Genomic DNA, 17,863 nt, shown 5'->3' on the forward strand with positions numbered 1-17,863 from the left:
CTGGGGCAACATAGTGAGATCCTGTCTCTACAAAAAATAATTAAAAAAAAAAAGCTGGGCATGGTGGTGCACGCCTCTAATCCCAGCACTTTGGGAGGCCAAGATGAGAGGATTGCTTGAGGCCAGGAGTTCAAGACCAACCTGAACAGCATAGCGAGACCCCCATCTCTGCAACTGTTTTCAAAAACATTAGCTGGACACTAATTTTTGCCTGTAGTCCTAGCTACTCAAGAGGCTGAAGTGGGCCGGGCGCGGTGGCTCAAGCCTGTAATCCCAGCACTTTGGGAGGCCGAGACGGGCGGATCACGAGGTCAGGAGATCGAGACCATCCTGGCTAACATGGTGAAACACCGTCTCTACTAAAAAAAATACAAGAACTAGCCGGGTGAGGTGGCAGGCGCCTGTAGTCCCAGCTCCTCGGGAGGCTGAGGCAGGAGAATGGCGTAAACCCGGGAGGCGGAGCTTGCAGTGAGCTGAGATCCGGCCACTGCACTCCAGTCCGGGCGACAGAGCGAGACTCCGCCTCAAAAAAAAAAAAAAAAAAAAAAAGAGGCTGAAGTGGGAGGATCACTTGAGCCTGGGAGGTCAAGGCTGTAGTAAGCTACGATTGTGCCACTACAGTCCAGCCTGGGCAACAGAGTGAGACCCTTTCTCCAAAAAAAAAAAGGGGGGGGGAAAATAAGTTGGCAAGTAGTTAAGTAGTTTGAGAGGCTTGAATAATGCCATTTTATACAGCATAAGTAAATTAAATTTGAAAAACAAATTTATGATTTAGGGATTAACCGAAAACATTTTTATATGTATATCACCTTCATAAAATATTATTATACCTGAAAATTAGAGATCATTCTTTTCAATGCTCTCATTTTAAAATTGGTAAAATCTTACCTTATTATGAAAATTACAGGCTCTGGAGAAAATCGCGGAAGTCTCAAGAAGTATATTGTTTCCACTGTATATTTATAAAGCACATCAGCATTGTTCTTAGAACAGCTCCCACAGTAGTTATGGAAGGAGGTTTGTTCTCAAATTACAGATTAGGAGACTGAGAACGGAACAGGCTATGCCACTCGCCCTTCACAGGGCTCAACCTGTTTTACTATTGATATCATCATGCTAAATATCTGACATTCTAGAGAAGTACAGTTTAACTTGCAGCTTTTTCTTGATTTTTCATTCTTGCCAAAAAATGACTATCCAAAATCAAATTTAAGGTCTCATTTATTTTTTTATGCAGCGTTCCAGATTCTCTTTCAGCACTCTCTTACTTCCTGCTACCCTCTGCTCAAAGATAGCTCTTGCCAACATCCATTTGTTTTCTGTTTTCCTTAAAATACCTTAAAAAACAATGAGCATTTTGTGAGTCTAGGCACGGTGGTTTTCATTACGCCTCCTTTAGTTTTTCCTGGAGAAGTAAACAATTTTGTAATCATCATGTTAATTTATCTCATAAGAGAGATAGCAAAGAAATGAACACTATAATGTAGGTTCTTGAATGAAGCGGCCACAGCAACTGCAAAGTCTAAATAGCATCCAACGTGAGCCTGGAGAGGAGGGGGAGTAAGTCTAACCTTACAAGTGAAGTCCAGCCAGTCAAACCCACGGCACACAATTATTCATTTTTGTTATGACGATTATCCACAAGCTGTTAATTTATATCAGAATATTATTTCCTGACTCTCTTGTATTTCAGGAACAGAAACATTGATTTAGAGAAACTATGCTTTGAATTATGAGGTTTTGATGTTGAGGTAGAGACTAGTAGTTTTCTTGCCATAGTGAACATTTGGGATCCTTAAACTCACAACCTCATTAATAGGGTCATCATTTTTGTAACTTACTTTTAGATATTTAAACATTTTGCCTTTTAATCTTCCTTCTAAGCACCCTATTCATTGTCTCTGTTTGTAAAACGCATAGGAGGTGGAGAATCTGTTCGTAATTCTAGCAGCAATATTGCACCTTGGAGACATTCGGTTTACTGCCCTGACTGAGGGGAACTCCGCCTTCGTTTCTGACCTCCAGCTCCTGGAACAAGGTCAGTGGAACATGACCTTCTGACGTTGACCACATTGATGTGCAATTTTGTAGATCTACCAGTAGATGGCGACATAGTACAGAAAAGCCTGTTGGCGTAAACCCTTTCCTGTATAAGTAGAATTCAGTGAGCTGGGAAAATTGTCTACTTTATTTTTTCTTATAATCTGTTGTGGAAATGAATAGCAAGATGTACTTTTTTGTTCTCATTCTGTGCACCATGTTAACAACACTGATTCTTTAGCACATATTTGTGTTTATTTATATTGTTCTAAGTACCCTTCACCCCACCACCCAGTGTATTTTGGGGGCATGTTATTAGCTAAACATTTTAAGCAGAATGTAATTACTTCCCTTTCAAAGATCTTGCCAAGAATCTCTCTCTTTGAAGTTGCCTCTTTAGTCGCTCCCAGATTTTAAAAAAATACCTTAAAACCACAGATTGTCAATAAACAACATATCTTCACCTATATCAAAGAGATTTAACCAGGAACCTGGAAAAAAACAATTCCATACCATCTGTCAGGACAGGGAGGAAAAAAATCTGCTGTGATTTAATGCACAGAACTGTAAGAACTCATTAATATTTTGAGTACTCTAAGATGTTTCTCTAGTTGAATTTGACAATTACAGTAGTAATGACTTTTTAAAATACTCATGTTTTGTAATGTGCCTGTGTAAGACTTATCAATTATAGCCATAAAATTCAATGTTCTTGGAATCAAAAAATATGCTAACTTTATGTTTATAATGCTGATTTAATTTTAGTGGCTGGAATGTTACAAGTATCAACAGATGAGTTGGCATCTGCCTTAACAACTGATATTCAATATTTTAAAGGTAATTTTTTTATACCCTAACATCTTTGTGCAATTTAGAATCAAATATGAAAATTAAATACAGTTTGACCTGTCCCCACTTAGTGAAACTATTTCTATGAATTTAAGGTCAAATGAGAAAAGCATTTTGAGCCTGTCTGGTCATTTGATGTGACTATAGTTTAGACTCTTTATACCCCTGAGAGACCATTTTGCCTAACCGGTCGCCCTTTCTAGATAATCTGTCATCTTAGAAAAACAAAACCATCAATCCAAGAGGGTTTCTTCAAATGAAATATTGGATCCATTTGCATGTATGGTGCCATGCTGCACTCTTCAATGAAGGACCGACCTTTTCCTGCTACCTCATTGGTTAGAATAGCTGTCATTTATTGGGCATTTATAAACTGAAAGGCATTGTGCCAAGTCCTATAAAAATTGTAGTGTTTGAATTCTCAAAGATTGCTCTGATGTGGGCATTACTATTTCCATTTTAACGGAGGGGAAAACTAAAATGCAAGTAAGTTAAATAACTTTGAACCTCAAATCGCTAGTAAGTGACATGTCTGGAATTATAATCTAGCGCTGTCTGACTCCCAGACGACATGCTTAATGTCTATACTACATGCATCTCTACTCAGTGAACCAAGAGAATGGCTTTCCCACATGATCTTCAAGTACTCACTCTAAATGATGGCCTTCTGATTTTCCTCTTTGTTGTGATTGTGAGAACTCACCATTCCTCTAACCTTTTGTCTCTAAATCTCTGCTATTCTTCCTCTATGGCCTTTTGGGCCTACTTGCAGGTATTTAGGTAGGTGAGTCATGATTCCTGCCTCACTCCTACTCTCAAAATATCCCCAAACTTAATGAATCTTCCCATTGTTCACTCAGTTGCCCAAAAGTTATCCTTGATAGCTCTTTCTCTTCCAACTCCTCCATTCATAGGTCAGACAGATGCCATGAATATCTCCCATTCCTACTTCCTACCCTTCATTTTCATCAGCACTGCTGAATTTATCATTCTTTCCCTGCATTACAGCAAGACACTCCTGATTCCTCTTTTATCTGGCCTTATCTCAACTTGCCCTCCTTCCACACTACTTCTGAAATAATCTTTCTGAAATGCAATAGGCATTTCAGGAATAAGGCCAACAGTCTTTCGAAGATAGACCAGCCCGTCACTTTAGGTGGCTTGGGAAGCCCCACTGGCACCCTTGCCTCCCGCCACACTAAGCATCTTGAAGACATTGTTCTTCGCACCTTCTTTTGAGAAACATTGAGGTCCCCATTAGTGTCTATGATTTCCTCTGCTTACACCACCCTCACTTGCTACCACCACCCTGTGGGTGACCCATCTGCACTCCTCAGTCACATGGCTCTAGGAATGTCAATTTCACAGTGTCATAAATGGCCACACCCACTTTCACTGCCCCTTCGCCGTGTGTTGTTCCATCTCGATGACCTTGAACTTGTAGCTCTCTGACTACATTTTCTGCCAGTATCAGTAGATATCCTTCCTCCCCTGTGCTTCTAACAGACTGAAAACGCTTCCACCCGCATTGCACGTGGACCCCACCCTGTTTCTTGTCTCTTTCTTTGCCTGAGATGCAGTGGTCAGCAAGTTTGGCCAAGGCCATAGAATATGAATTCTAGGCTCCCATTTACACTCAGCCTTCCTGCAGCAGAGATGGGATAGGCTCAATGCCAAACCACCCTTGCTCTTTTTCCCTTGGCCCCATCTCTGTTCTAGTCTCTTCCACAGACCTGTCACTCAAGAGTTCAATCACTGTGTCTCTGAGAATGACGTAGAAATTCCTACCTAAGGCCCGATCTTCTTTCCAAACTCCAGACCCACATTCTGGTTAATGAGATCATGCCTTTGAAAATATTTAAAATATATCCGATTTTCCAGATAGCCCATTTCCACATGCCTTAGGATGATTCAGTATCCAAACCAGCGAGTTGTTATCAAAAGCCTTGCCAGGAGGGACCCTGTGAAGAACTGTTTCCCTAACTGAGGTGAAATTACACAACCTACAATAAAGGTGGAATGCTGTGGTCAACAATTCTAACAAAGAAGATTGCAATGTACATGACTTTTGTTTTGCGTAATAACTGACAGAGACCTTCTCATTTATTAGAATCAGTATAATTTTTATACATCACTTATCGTATGGATGTGTGGGGAATTAATAGGATATGTGGAGTTTTGGTTGGCTTCTAAATGAGGGAACCCTTGTGCTCACTCCTCCTTTTCTTTCTACCGTTTTAGGGGATATGATAATGCGACGTCATACCATACAGATTGCTGAGTTTTTCCGAGACCTCTTGGCCAAGTCCCTGTACAGTCGTTTGTTTAGCTTTCTGGTGAATACCATGAATTCTTGCCTCCTCAGTCAAGATGAACAGAGAAGGTAGGAGTTGATTGATGTTAAGTTCTGTTGTTATTACTGTAGTAAGTAACTTAAAGGCTCAACTCCAAAAGCAGCTTCATATTACAGGGTGACCCATAAGTTGAACTTCATTAATATATTTTATTTTAACAAGGTAATCTGACTTGAAGGATTTTATTGATTATTCTTTAGGAAGTGAAGCCCCCTCCCTGGGGTACCCTCCCATTTACACTGATGAATTAATAATCTCCTGTGCATAGATATGCAAATGCATTCTTTATGGACTGAGGGTAGATGTTGCCTTTTGTGCACCAATAAATATAAAAATTTTATAAATCCAGGAAGAGGACACTCTAAGAACAGGTAAGGCCCTGGAATTTGTGGAGTAGCTCATGCCTCCTTTGGAACCAATTTCATGATGTGTTTTGGATCAGTAATGCTTCGTTTTATTTCTTCACTTATTTTGTGGATTATGTGACAGAGGGTCTCTATGGTAATCATTTTGGCTTTATATCCCTAATCATTTTTTTTTTTTTTTGAGACGAAGTTTCACTCTTGCTGCCCAGGCGGGAGTGCAATGGTGCGATCTCGGCTCACTGCAACCTCCGCCTCCTGGGTTCAGGGGATTCGCCTGCCTCAGCCTCCCTAGTAGCTGGGAATACAGGCATGTGCCACCACACCCGGCTAATTTTGTGTATTTAGTAGAGACGGGGTTTCTGCATGTTGGTCAGGCTGGTCTTGAAGTCCTGACCTCAGGTGATCCGCCCGCCTCGGCCTCCCAAAGTGCTGGGATTACAGGCATGAGCCACCGTGCCCGGCCCCTAAACATCTTAAATACTAGCTTTTCAGGGCTATTTCATCATCTAAAAATTATATATCTCCATTACATATTATCAGTGGAAAACTTTCTTGTTATTCTTGTCACTAGTAGTGACCTTGAGCAGACAGTTGAGAGCCCAATCACATTCACAAGTTTTCATGTACTTGTCTTGGAATGAAACCTGAGAATTTCTTTGTCATCTATATAGACTTCTTAAATTTAAATTAAATTCCTGAAAACTGATGCCTTTAGAGGTTTCTTGGAAAACATTAGAACTAGTATATTAATAGGAAAGTTCTTAAATAAATATAGATACCTCAGAAGATTTCAAAGACAAGAGGATGCTGAAATTCTTATTAAAATGTACACATCTCAAATCTCACTGAACATTGATCAGCATATTCAGTAGTCTGTGATTGGAGAGTGGCTATGGTATAAACCATATTTCAGCAGAAATATTGTAGTATTTAGTATGACGAGGACTCTTGATTTTGCTATTATTGTTATCAATTAATTTGTTAATGTATAGATGATTCACAGAATGGTACTTATATGCTAAGGCTACCAAATTAGCTATGTATAAAATTATTGACAGCTCTGCTGCAGTTGACACTGAAAAAATGAATATGTAAGTCCAGCTGTGCCTAGAAACTTCTAGAAAATTTTCATTTGACATTTACATTTTACAGAGTGTTAAATTTATATAATTGGAAATACTTATATAATGGTCTACAGTTTTTGCTACAAACACACACCCGGAAGAAAACTACAATCCTAAACTGTGGAAAGCACATCATTTGTCTTTTCATGGGAATGTTGCCACTGTGGCGATGTGTAAATTTATAAGGATGGTCTTACCTTTTAAAATTTATTACTAAGCATATGAATGAGGACAGGGATTCGTCGGAAATTAGAGGTGAATCAACATATTAGAAGTTTGACTTCTAAGAGACAGTATTCTCATTTGAGTCATAACTCCTGTGTTTTCTTCTCTGTTTCTCCCGTGAATCACCCAAACCTGAATTTAAAACCCCAAATAACGCAAGAAAAGGTTATATTTGCATTATTTCTAATTCGTTTGAATTCATGGAAAGCTTATGGTTTTGCAGATTTATAGGCCCATTTCCTAAGTCACAGAAAAGTCTCAAAAAGTTAGATAACCTTAGAATAGGCTCTTGTTGTTTACCAATCCCCAATGTTTTTGAAGTATAATCATATCAAAAAAGATTATATAAATAAATAATATCCTTACGGTCGAAGTTGTAGAGCACATTGATTGTGATAGAATAGACATATTTTTCACAGTATATATGTATATATTACTATATTTATATATACACACACACAGTAAATACACCTTGTGATAGAATAGACATACTTTTCATACATACATGTTTATATACATACAGTACACAGACATGTATACTGACTATATGTGTGTGTGTGTATGTTTATATTTGTAAATTTGTCAAGAGAGAATACATATCACTACAATTTACTCTAACAAGTTATAAAGGGAAAATGAGTGAAAATGAAGCAGGTGAATGTCTATTTGTTACAGGATGGATTCATTTCTTGGATTACAGTCAAACAGGTGCAATATTAATCATATAGCATATTAAAATAATTCTACTTTCACTACCTGGATCCAAATAGGTTTCACTTCTAAACAAAAACCCTGGGTATCTTGAAGGTGAGGTTGATGGGATTAACGAAAATGAGCAGAAGCGTTTGCCATATTTGCCAAATCAGAATCCAGTCTATAATGACGTGTGGCTGCCTACTGTGGTGTTATCCTCTGTGAGCCTGGCTGCTGTGCAGTGCTTGGCCCGGACCCTGCGGTCTGGGGACCACTGAGGGCCACACTTAGTGGTACTTTAAATATTGAAACACATTGAAGTTTTATTTATTAGGCTTAGCTGAAAATAATTTGGTCCAAACAGGTAAAAGAATAATAACAGTAATAAAAAATAGCAATAATATAGTGCCCTATATTTTCTTAAAACTTTGTTGTTCACCAAGCGTGTACATATAAATTACCTTGAGAAGAAATGTTGTTGAATAGATAAAAACAACACGTTTTATTGTAAAACGGTGACTCTAGGAAAATGTGAAGCACAGCTCACAGTTGTGACCACAGTCTGCTTCCTCACCTCTCCTTCCAATGCTCTTCCTCTGGAGAAACTCGTGTAAAAACCAAAGGCTTACTATTTTCATCATTTTCTGAGGCATTTCTTTTTCTAAACTATAATTTTATGACCTCTAAAATAAAGGATATTGCATATCATTTAAACGTGTATGCCAATGTCATTATTACAAAATTCATGATTACAGTCTCCAGTAATGCAAACACAGTTTCCAATCCACTCCACCTTGATCTCCCACACACAGACAGAGCATCAGCCTCTTACAGCAGTACCTGTGCTCTCCTCACCGTGTCTTTGCCTCTCGTACACTCTTGCTGCATCAGACACTCATGTGCTCAACTTTGCTCCGTGCTATCATGGTCTTTAGATGGGGGCAGGGGGGTTACTTAATAGCACCCATTTTCATCTCTGATTCTTAATTGATTGAGGAATAAGACAATGTAGTAAGAGGCCAGGCACGGTGGCTCATGCCTGTAATCCCAGCAGTTTGGGAGGCCAATGGGGCTGGATCACCTGAGGTCGGGAGTTCAAGACCAGGCTGACCAACATGGCGAAACCCCGTCTCTACTAAAAATACAAAAATATAAAAAATTAGCCAGGCGTGGTGGTGCATCCCTGTAGTCCCAGCTACTCGGTAGGCTGAGGCAGGAGAATCACTTGAACCTGGGAGGTGGAGGTTGCAGTGAGCCGAGATAATGCCACTGCACTCCCACCTGGGCAGCAAGAGCAAAACTCCATCTCAAAAAAAAAAAACAGACAGTGGAGTAAGACATTTGGGAGTCAAAATAGCAATTTGAGGAGTGACACAGCAGACATGAGAAGATGCCGTTTATACAGTGAACCAGTTGTGTCTGCCTGCTGTGCCCTAGACTCAGATTGACTTACCTACCAGTTCCAGTAAGCCCTGAAGTGGCCAGTGCCCTCTTAGAATTTGGAGGAGCAGAGGCCATGACGTGCTCCCTGCAAGTGCAGGAAGCCTGCCCTGAGCTCTCCTTGTCCAGGCCTCGTCCTAGACTCGAAGGGAATAAGTCGGTCTTCCAGAAGCCAAGACACTTACAGCTAAAGGGGCTTCCTTTTCCTGTAAGAAAACCTCAAGACTATGAATAAGCATCTCTACCTAGCACATGTGAGTCCATAAACTTGAAAGATTGAGGGACACTCTAATGCACAAAGGTGTGTAGGCTTCGAGACTCCCAGTTTGAGTGAGTTGAGTCTTTTGTTGTTGTTGTTCTCTAGTGTTTTCGAGAGCATAGACCGGAGCTTGTCTGGCCACTAGGCATATGGAAGACCCGTGTAGTTTATTCATAACTTGCCATCAGTTCACATTAAATTGATCATATTTAGCAATGAAAATATAATCTTAAATTACATCAAATTATTTCTAAAGGAAAATTAATAAAATTGTTAAGTTTGTTTTGACTTTTCTAGAATTGTTTGTCCTCCACACCTCTGTGAATTGTCAGCTGATACCCAATGACCACCGAAGGTATTAACAAAGTCCTTGTTTAAACCATTTGGAGAACCTGTACGTAGATTCCCATAATTTCACATGTAGAAAATTGGCACCACCGATGGACAGGGCTGCCATGGATCTTCCATTCCCTTGTCCTCACTGTCCACTTTTCCCCCAGTGGATCCAAAGGCTTGTGGCCCTCTCTTCCCACAGATAACAGCCATTCTCCCCAAGGAGGCATCACCTCCCCTCAGGTGTTTCATGAATTCCACTCAGACCAAAGCTCTGCTCTGCTCCTTCTTTTTAGGAATTGTGAGGTTGCCAGGGTTCCTTCTACCGTGTTAGCACATTTGAGCGGCAAATAGCAGCATCGTATGGCTTCCCAAATGAGCTCAATCACCTCTCTGCCCAGTTACAGCAATCACATTGAGAACTGTGGATTGTTAAAGATTTTTTTTTTCTATACCTCTGAATAGGTTTCTACCCAGGGTTTCACCACTGTGATTTGGAGCATCATCTTAAGAACATACCTTGTGAGACAGAGAGGATTTGGCGTAGAATTTTCTTAACACTTCTACTCTTTCATGGTCTATTTTGCCTCATTACTGAAGAAACCCTTTTCCGTTTTGTGATATTAGCTGGCTGTTTCTAATGTAATATTGAAAGGCTTCCATTAAGTATTTGCCATTCTTTTGCTTAAGAAAATTGCAAACCTTTGAACCAGATAGCTGGGGAAACACACTGAAATTACTGTTGATCTGAAAGGGCAGCGTTATGGATAATATTATGGTGGCTGCCAGAAATGTGTAGAATTGTTCACAACGTTTCAAACTGAGTTGCCTTATACATGTTTCAGGGTAACCAAATTAAACATTATATGAAACTATTCTCACTTGTTTTGGTGTAACACTCTTTAAAAAGCATGACTTGTGGTATAATGAAAATGTATTTTCTTATGTCCCACCTCCCTTTAACATTTATTCAATGGGTGTAATATTTTTCTGACTCTGATATAAAATTTAATCAGGTCCCAAGATTTTTCTGGTCAATTTTAAATAAATCACAGTTCTATGGACCCTTTAATCCCGAAATAGCCAGCATTGGAGCAGAAATTAAGTATGTTCAAAGGTGAGAGTTCCCCTCCGTCTCCCACAGGTGAGGCTTCTAGGGGCAGCTGTCAGCCTCCTGGGAAGGGTGTGAGGTGGGCTGCTGCACCCCAGTGTCAGGGTAAAATGGGGACAGGAACAAGGAGGTGAGGGATTTGTTGGTTTGCTGATTGACATCTTAAGGCTTTCCTGGCCACCAAGATGGCTATCACTGACCCTTTCTCTTCAAATCCTCATAAATTTTCTTCACTAGGATTCCTTTCCCTGTGATCCTGAAGATGTGCAAAATGCATCTTTTGGGGGAACCCGCCCCTGATATTCATGTGGGTCCTTTTCTATTTTCCCTAAGTGTCGTCTGGTTTGAGAAATAAAGGGAAAGAGTACAAAAGAGAAAAATTTTAAAGCTGGGTGTCCAGGGGAGACATCACACGTCAGCAGGTTCCGTGATGCCCCCTGAGCTGTAAAACCAGCAAGTTTTTATTCGCAGTTTTCAAAAGGGAGGGAGTGTACAGATAGGATGTGGGTCACAGAGATCACATGCTTCAAGGGCAACAAAAGATCACAAGGCAGGAGGTCAGGGCGAGATCACAAGGTCAGGGCGAAACGAGAATCACTAATGAACTTCCGTGTCCAGCTGTGCACACATTGTCATTGATAAACAAGGTTCAAGAGCAGAGAACCGGTCTGACTAGAATTTGCCAGGCTGGAATTTCCTAATCCTGACAAGCCTGGGGGCACTGCAGGAGACTAGGGCATGTTTTATCCCTATCTACATCTACATAAGGCAGACACTCCCAGAGCGGCCATTTCAGAGGCCTCCTTTGGGAATGCATTCTTTTCCCAGGGCTGTTAATTATTAATATTCCTTACTGGGGAAAGAATTCAGCGATGCTTCTCTTACCCGTTTTCGGTAATAAGAGAAATATGGCTCTGTCCTTTCCGGCCTACGGGCAGCCAGACTTTAAGGTTATCTCCCTTGTTCCCTGAACATCGCTGTTATCCTGTTCATAAGGTGCCCAGATTTCATGTTGTTCAAACACATGTGCCCTACAAACAATTTGTGCAGTTAACGCAATCATCACAGGGTCCTGAGGCAACATTCACCCTCAGCTTACGAAGATGATGGGATTAAGAGATTAAAGTAAAGACAGGCATAGGAAATCATAAGAATATTGATTGGGGCAGGGGATAAATGTCCATGAAATCTTCACAATTTATGTTCTTCTGCCATGGCTTCAGCCTGTTCCTCCGTTCGGGCTCCCTGACTTCCCGCAACAGCATCTATGTGTGTACTGGTTACTCCCACCCCCTTTAGACTCATGGCAGCCCTTTAGACTCAGGTTCACCTGGCTAACAGGTTGAGGCCCCACACTTTCCCAAGTGTGCCTCTTAGACAGGAATTCTTGGGGTTGAAGGTAGAGAGAGGCTAGAGAATGGGAAAGTGCCTTGAGGAGTTGAACACACTCCAGTTGCTCGTTTTCTATAAACAAAGACCATGATCTAAAGAGTATTTAATTTTTATAAAGGATATCATCCATAGGATTCTGAAATGAGATACATGATCGGAGCTACTAAAGTATAATGAAAATAACTGTTTTAAAAAAAGATCAATCATTTTGCAATGTCTAAAATTCGGCCTGTTTTATAGTGCAGCACTTATATCCCCAAGGTTGAATTCACAATGTTAAATTTAAAATTATTGTTTTTCCTCATTCGAATCCTTCTTCGGGGTTTTACAAACAAATAGAAGTCTGGGCAAGTACAGGGTTGTAGAAACTTTGGAGAGTTCTCCAAATGTCTTCAAACATCAAAACCTATGACTTATTTCAACATAAGTTCTGAATAAAATGGTGTGTCTTGAGCTTCTAACATATATATGGAGATCATTTGTTTCACTGAGCCTTTGGTTTCTTATGAATTCTTGTATTACATTCTTATAGTATTTTAGTTGACCTAAACATAAACATTTAAAAACATTACGATTAATTGCATTCATTTCTCATGAATTAGTTATTTGGTTATCCAGGCCTGTTTCTTTGACACACAGGTTGCAAGAACTTGTTTATTTTTCAGGGTTATTTGAAGGTTAAATGAGGTGGTGCATATTAAGTTGTTATCAGAGTATCTGACACAACAGGAATGGTTGTTGTAATGACAATAGTGATGGGGCTAGGCGTGGTGGCTCAGGCCTGTACTCCCAGCGTTTTGGAAGGCTGAGGTGGGTGGATCACTTAGGCGTTTGAGACCATGCTAGGCAACATAGTGAAACCCCATCTCTACCCCACTCCCCCCAAAATTACAAAAAGTTAGCCAGGTGTGGTGGCACACACCTGTGGTCCCAGCTACTTGGGAGACTGAGGTGGGAGAATTGCTTCAGCCCAAGATAGTGAGGCTGCAGTGAGTCTTGATTGCATCCCTGCACTCCAGCCTGGATGACAGACTGAGACCCTGTCTCAAAATATATACATACATATATGTATGTGTGTGTGTATATGTGTGTGTGTGTGTGTATTTTACCTGTGTGTGTGTGTGTGTGTGTGTGTGTGTATAGTGTGTGTGTATAGTGATGGCTGTGGCTGGTAAGAAAGCATCTTAGTTTATATTAGCTTATTTATGGAGAAGGGGAGAGTTGTTGAAAACAATGCAGATGACTCACGTGGTGGACGCCCAAGATATATCCCGGTTTTCCTTTTACATTTCACTCGTGATCTTTTTGTTACACAGAGTAGCAGATAAAGGAGATATTTTGTTCTTTGGAAATAGAAATATCAGGATTCATAGAACACTATTAGAGATAGGAGTGGTGTTTTTTAGTGTTTTGCTCAGGTTTGCCTTGTGGTAAGGAAGGATCATGGATTTGCATTGCTCAACTGCCACTCTTTCTCTTAGGTCACAGGTCTGACATGTTTGTAACATGCCTGTCTAGGGTCAAGAGTGGTTTGTGGTTTTTTAGTATTGCAAAAATAAGATCCACATGGATTAGAAACAGTGATATTTCCTAAATGGTATGTGTGTGTGTGTGTATGTGTGTGTGTGTGTGTGTGTATTTTATTTTTATTTTCATTTTTTTAAGAAAAATAGGATTTGGAACAACACAAGGTCCTGCCAGTGGACAGGGGCTCACGCAGTGCCTGAACTAAGGAGCTGGCATGCTGAGGTGGGGGAGATACTGGGAACAGGGGACAGGTGCTCTGTAGAGATGGGGATCCCATGGAGTGTCTGGGAGCAGGTGGGAGAATGAAACAGGAATGAAGGCTCAAGGATGTAAGTATAAAAGTGGCCATGTCTTTCACCAAGAAGCAAGGGGTTCCCATTCCAGTCACTGGAGACTTAGATTTTTTGTTTCACAAGGTGAAATTGATTATGGAGGAAAAAAATGAAGGCTTTTGAAAATATATCACTTGTGAAATTTCTCGAACTATTAAACCTTCTCTTTGCTACCCAGTATAATTGTATTATGGGTTTAAATAATAGAAGGAAGTATTGAACAGATTCTATACCAATGAAAAAGAGAAAATGTTTCAAAGAGAAATGGAAGTCATTTTCTTTTAAGGTTATTACTTGTTTAATTCACATGTTAATCCAATGATTCAATTCCTGAAATCATCAGCAGGATAATTTTTGCATCTTACCACATCTCTAAATTCACATATTTTGATAATAAGGGAAATGATTTTTAAGTCAATGTGGGATTTCCTAGAGATCCAGATTTTCATCAGCACATTCACAACATTGCCCCCGTGTCCCCAAGTCTGACTGAGGTGATCTGTAGAAGGTGGCAATATTGACTGTGAATCACAGCTTCCCAGGGTCTCAAAACTGATGACTCCTCTCAGAAAAGAGAAAAAAGAACACATCCAATATGATGTAAATTGAAGGTGATATCAGTGTATTAGGTGAGTACATTCATCCCTAGCATCTGACAACACTTAAGAGAATGTTAGTGTCTAAATGAACATAGAGAATCTGCACTAATAAGATTGTAACAAGCAATTTAATATTCTTCAGAAGAATTGTACTTCTTCATTAGGTGAGACTTGTTATCTTTACTTAATTAGAGGGAAAAATATTCCATATAGAGAAAACATAATTATAGCTTTGAAGGATTCTGCTGGCTGGTTTAAAAAAAAAAAAAAAAAAAACCCTCCCAGTGGCATTTTGGATAATCCATGTTTGGTCTGAAGACTGTCTAACCGAATGACAGAAAAGGCTGATCTTTACCTTGATGCTGTGAAAGTGAGGTGAATTAATTGGTTTAAGTGGATTAAGTTAAATTGGCTTATGTTCTCATTTCCTAATTCTACACTTTGGTTTTGTTCTACTAAGAATTCAGTTTGTATACTATTGGTTTTTAATACGTATAGGTGTATCTTAATGTGCTTTTTGGGTATCCAAGGATTTCAAATATAAGGGAATATTTCTTGCTGATCACATTAAGTGATAGAGTTTTCTATGATTTCATATGTCTCTGATTGATACAATCAGGTAGCACTTAATATACTTATGAAACTTTATAGTGTATCTCAGCCTCTTCTAGGTCAAAGTCTAATGTGGGAATTCAGCGAATGCCATAAACACACACACACAAACACGCACACACACATAAATACAGTTTTCCACATAACTTCTGGGAATTCATTGTTCCTCCTCCCCCAGAAAACCATATAATTGGGTTATAATAATTTCTTAGTTTATTGATTAGAAAATTAATACATTCTGGATTAATATCCTCAATGTTGTTCAGAGTCTCCTTATAGTTCTTGAGGATTTTTAAGGTTAAATCTTTTGTATAATGATCTTGTTGTTGTGTTTTGTAAATTGAAGAATTCTATTTTATCTTTTAGGTAAAATTTGTGATTTTAAAATACATTCTGAGATACCTCCTAATAGATGGATAACATAATTTTTAAAACAGTAAAATGACACGAAGCATGTTAAGCCTATTTTGTAAGATTATTTTTAGTGGATTCGATTTTCAGCTCTAAGAGAGTATTTCTCAAGGATCTTGGTCATTAGGGACAGTAAACCAGAGCTTTGTTTATAAAATGTTCTCTGAGCCTGAAGATGGAGCTAAGGAAGGAACATCTTTCAGCTGCACTGTAAGCAAGCTATTAAAATACTTTTTGGATTACAGTTTACATCTATACTATTTGTATAGATCACTTATGAAGACTACCTAGCATCTCATGACTGTTTTCAAATTTCATCTCATAGGTTTATTCATGCATTTATTTATTTGCTTTTTATGCAGGGTGGGTTGCCATTACTTCTGCAGAAAAATTACCCATCTTTACTGTAGAATCCTTGGTATGCTTGCTAAGTACAATAGCAGTTGGAGATATATCAATATGCTTTAAGCTTTGGGATACTATTTTTTTTAATAAAAAGGCCACTATTATAGTCTTCAGGGGTTCACTATTTTCTCATGTTTTGCTGGATGCATAGGCCCCCAAATCTAGTCAGGTGTGTATATGCTTGGGGCTCTATGGGTAAATGCTTGTGATTATTTTATTCTCAAATTTTTCAACAAAGAGGTTTTTTATTAAAAAAAAACAGGTGAAATTTATGACTTTTTAAAAGGACTGGAATGTAGCCATATGAGCACTTAATTGTTCTTACAAAGCATAAATAGTATTTTGCAAGTAATTGAGGTCAACTGGGCAAGTTAAATCTTTGAGTTAAAACTTTGAAAATTGATCTCTTTCAAGGGAGGCAGCCGTCGGGAGCATCTCAGGTATGATGAGGGAATTTTCCATTTTGGAAAATCTCACAAGGGCATAAACACCTCATTTCCCCAGCCATGCTTCCTTATAGACACGTCTCCTTTTTTTAGATGAAGGCTTGCCATTATTCCCTCTACCAGAAGCCTAAGTGCACCCTCCTTTTTGAGAGTGCACCCTCCTTTTTGAGGCAGGTGGTTGGGAAATATTTTAATGAAAATAAGCAACATGATTTTTTAAAATGTATATGCCTTCCACCCTCCATGTGAAATGGAACTTGTATAATAAGCATCACCTGACTTCACATTTAAGTGTTTTCCACCCTTTGGGACTATCCATGTCATTAACTAGATAATCTATAGTAATTGTTAGTAGTATGGAGTGAGGTGGGATCAGAGGCTATTCATTATAAAGCAGAGACATATTAAAAGTAAGTATTTTTTATCAACCCACATACAATTTGCCCTTAACATTCCAGGAATCATGGTGAGAGAGAATATGCAATGTTTCTCAGTGTTCTGAGCATGAAATAAATTAAAAAACTTAATCTAAATGGTGGACTAGATGGTAGAAAAGCAGAGTAATAAGAAAATGTCTAGAAACTGCAGAGTAATAAGAAAACTTCCAGAAATTACATATTTTCACTTTTTGATAATAATATTGGAAATTAATGTTCCCAGGAAAACATCTGACCATATGACATATTTAACACCTCATAAGTGAAGTTTTATCTCTCTGTCTTTCTCTCTGATGTGATCTATATTTTATCAATTGCTATTAAACTTTTGGAAAAGGACAGGAGATATAATCTCATTTAACAGGACAAAAACTGGGAAAAAATTGAAACTTGCTTCTGAAGTGAGGATTGAACACAGATAAATGAATCTGATTAAAACCAAATGTGTTTTATGTATGTTTCTACTTTTCCCTTATATCAATCATTTTATTGAAATGATTATCAAGATTCAAACTCATTGGTGATAATTACAAATCAAAAGGATATGTGTAAGAAAGATAAGAATCCCAAAATCTAGACAATCCATTTATTAGTAATTGAATGTTGGTATAAAATATATTTTATTCATTACTTTATCAGTTATAATGAAAGTACTTAATTCATAATAAATGAATTTATGTTTATAATTTTCAAATGCATTACAAAATAACACTTCCTGTGCATTTGTGAGAAAATAAAATAGACTTTTCCAGACTTTTCTTTGTCTATTTCATGCGTAAAAGCCTCTTTTATTATGTTATCTTTTTGGGAAAAGTTCAGTAGTCAAGCAGAGTACAAAAGGAATCCAGGCAAGCCACCCATTTACCTACTAACTTGAATTAATACTATTAACATTTTTCAACTTTTGCC

The 17,863-nt window shown here is 38.7% G+C and overlaps 1 protein-coding gene across 1 annotated transcript in view; it reads left to right on the forward strand.

Moving 5' to 3' along the window:
• The window catches only part of MYO16 (myosin XVI), a 638,577-nt gene that overhangs the window by 374,269 nt on the left and 246,445 nt on the right, over window positions 1–17,863 (forward strand). Inside the window, 3 exon segments of the mRNA XM_017868179.1 lie at window positions 1,921–2,038; window positions 2,806–2,877; window positions 5,131–5,272. Of these exon segments, the coding sequence (XP_017723668.1) occupies window positions 1,921–2,038; window positions 2,806–2,877; window positions 5,131–5,272 (332 nt within the window).

The sequence above is a fragment of the Rhinopithecus bieti genome, unplaced genomic scaffold (assembly GCF_001698545.2).
Source record: "Rhinopithecus bieti isolate Rb0 unplaced genomic scaffold, ASM169854v2 scaffold_3734, whole genome shotgun sequence".
NCBI classification, from domain to species: domain Eukaryota; kingdom Metazoa; phylum Chordata; class Mammalia; order Primates; family Cercopithecidae; genus Rhinopithecus; species Rhinopithecus bieti.